Here is a 2026-nt window from a genome sequence, read left to right as displayed (position 1 = left end):
CTCGAGCCTGAAGAATCCCCCTCATTTAGCGCTCCTTTTTTAGTAAAATAATAATAGTATGATATTTATTAATTGCGGAAGGAGGCCACGATAAACCACTTCTATATTTTTACCAAGAAAACTTTATGGATACACATGCCAGAACAAGGTGAAGGTAGGACATTCTGGATAAAGTGAGCCCAGGGAGTCACTATGAATCAGGGTTTTCATGAGGTGGAGAGGCCCAGCAAGGACCCCGGAAAATGGCTGGCTAAAATGGATGGCAAAGGCTGGAGTAATTCCCGAGGCAACCACATCCAAAAATCACGACACTACAGCTTAGCATTGGCATCGTGCGGCGGTCACTTCCAATGTTAATGGGTCCAGCACACATCAAATGCCTTCATGTGCACTTCTCTGTATGGTGTACCCCTCCCTGACAGCCCTTTTGCACTCCGGCCCTGGTGGGAACATGGCAGGCAGGGATGAGAGAACACATGTGACATCGTTGCCAAATTGTACTTTCCAAGTGCTTAGTACAGTGCTCTGCACACAGTAAGTGCTCAGTAAATACTATTGAATGAATGAATTGTACAAACCATCAGTGCTGGAAGCATTTCTTTGCATGTTGTCCCCAGCCCAGAGGGAGAATTGTTAGAGGACTCAAATCCCAAGATTTTGCTACCTTGGCAGCCAAAGGCAAACCTAGAGACTTCTAGCCCATCTGTGAGGAATCTCAGTAGATAGACCTGGTTATGGAAGGCAGCTGTCCTAACTTGTAAATAAGGTTTTAATGTGGTTTTCCTTAGGAACTGTCAGAAGTCAGTCTCTCCTTCCTGTTCGTGTTCATGCTCTTTCACGCTTCCTCTCTTTCCCCCCAGGTTGCTCCAAAGTAAGTTCACCAGAATGAATGCCACCGAGAGTGTCTTTGAGATCTTTATTCTGCTACAGCTCAGCATTGGCATCTCAGGGAATGTATTCCTATTGCTGCTTACTATCCGCATAGTCTTCACCAGCCACAAGTCCAACTCTTCTGAGCTAATCTATGTGCACCTGGCTTTGACAAACAATCTCATCCTTCTCACAAGGGGCATCCCAGGCATCTTCTCTATCTGGGGGCTGTGGAATTTCCTGGATGACGATGGGTGTAAACTCCTTATTTATGTTCACCGAGTGGCTCGGAGTCTTGCCACCTGCACCATCTGCCTCCTGAGCATCTTCCAGGCCATTACCATCAGCCCCAGCACCACCCAGTGGGCAGGAATTAAAGCCAAATTGCCCAAGTGCATCATCCCCTGTTTCCTCTCCTTCGGAGTTCTCAATCTCCTGATAGATGTTTCTGCACCAATATATATTATAGGCCCCCAGAATAGCACCAGGGATCAACAAACATTTATACTGAAGCACTGTTCCTTAGTGAAAATCAGTGCAGAAACTTTATTAGTAAATTCTTTTGTGATTTCCATCAGGGACCTTCTCTTCATGGGGCTCATGGGCACAGCCAGTGGCTATATGGTATTTATCCTGCACAGACCCCACTGGTGGGTTCGACACCTCCATGGGTCTGGCTGCTCCCCTAGGGTGATACCCGAGATGTGGGCGGCCAAATGTGTGATCGTCCTGATGGTCCTGTACCTTCTTCTTCATGGTCTGGAGACAGTCATGCTGACTGCTTTCTTGAACATGAGAAACAAATCTTTACCGGTGACAACCAACATAGATCTGTCAATCCACTTCTCTGTAATCAGCCCATTCCTGGTGATTCACAGCAATCAGAGGATGAGAACCTGTGGGAAAAGGAAATCCCACTCCTAAAATGGATTCCAACCTGGATCCTAGAGAATATTCTCTCCTCCTGAACCATTAGGGAGAATTTAGAGGGCTGAGTACCAACAGAGTTATGCAACTGCCAATGGATCAGAGCCATATAATCCCAAGGAGCTTCAGTGAAAATTGTCTCGTTCCAGTGATGATAGGATTGGAAATTGTTGGTTGATCAATTGATAGCATTGATTGAGTGCATACTCTGTAGCTCGCTGGACTAGAT

At 46.2% G+C, this 2026-nt stretch overlaps 1 protein-coding gene across 1 annotated transcript; it reads left to right on the top strand.

Moving 5' to 3' along the window:
• The first annotated feature begins 885 nt into the window (after positions 1 to 885).
• ORNANAV1R3266 (vomeronasal 1 receptor ornAnaV1R3266) lies at positions 886 to 1794 on the top strand. The gene has a single exon (NM_001253658.1). The coding sequence runs from the start codon at positions 886 to 888 to the stop codon at positions 1792 to 1794; it is 909 nt and encodes a 302-aa protein (NP_001240587.1).
• The last annotated feature ends 232 nt before the right edge of the window (positions 1795 to 2026 follow it).

The sequence above is a fragment of the Ornithorhynchus anatinus genome, chromosome 15 (genome assembly GCF_004115215.2).
Source record: "Ornithorhynchus anatinus isolate Pmale09 chromosome 15, mOrnAna1.pri.v4, whole genome shotgun sequence".
Taxonomy (NCBI): Eukaryota; Metazoa; Chordata; class Mammalia; order Monotremata; family Ornithorhynchidae; genus Ornithorhynchus; species Ornithorhynchus anatinus.
The sequence above is the reverse complement of the archived record's forward strand: the minus strand, read 5'-3'. Positions and strand labels throughout refer to the sequence as shown.

Excerpts from the sequence above, each read along its gene's own strand:
- ORNANAV1R3266 (NM_001253658.1), top strand. The coding sequence starts at position 886 with ATGAATGCCACCGAGAGTGTCTTTGAGATCTTTATTCTGCTACAGCTC.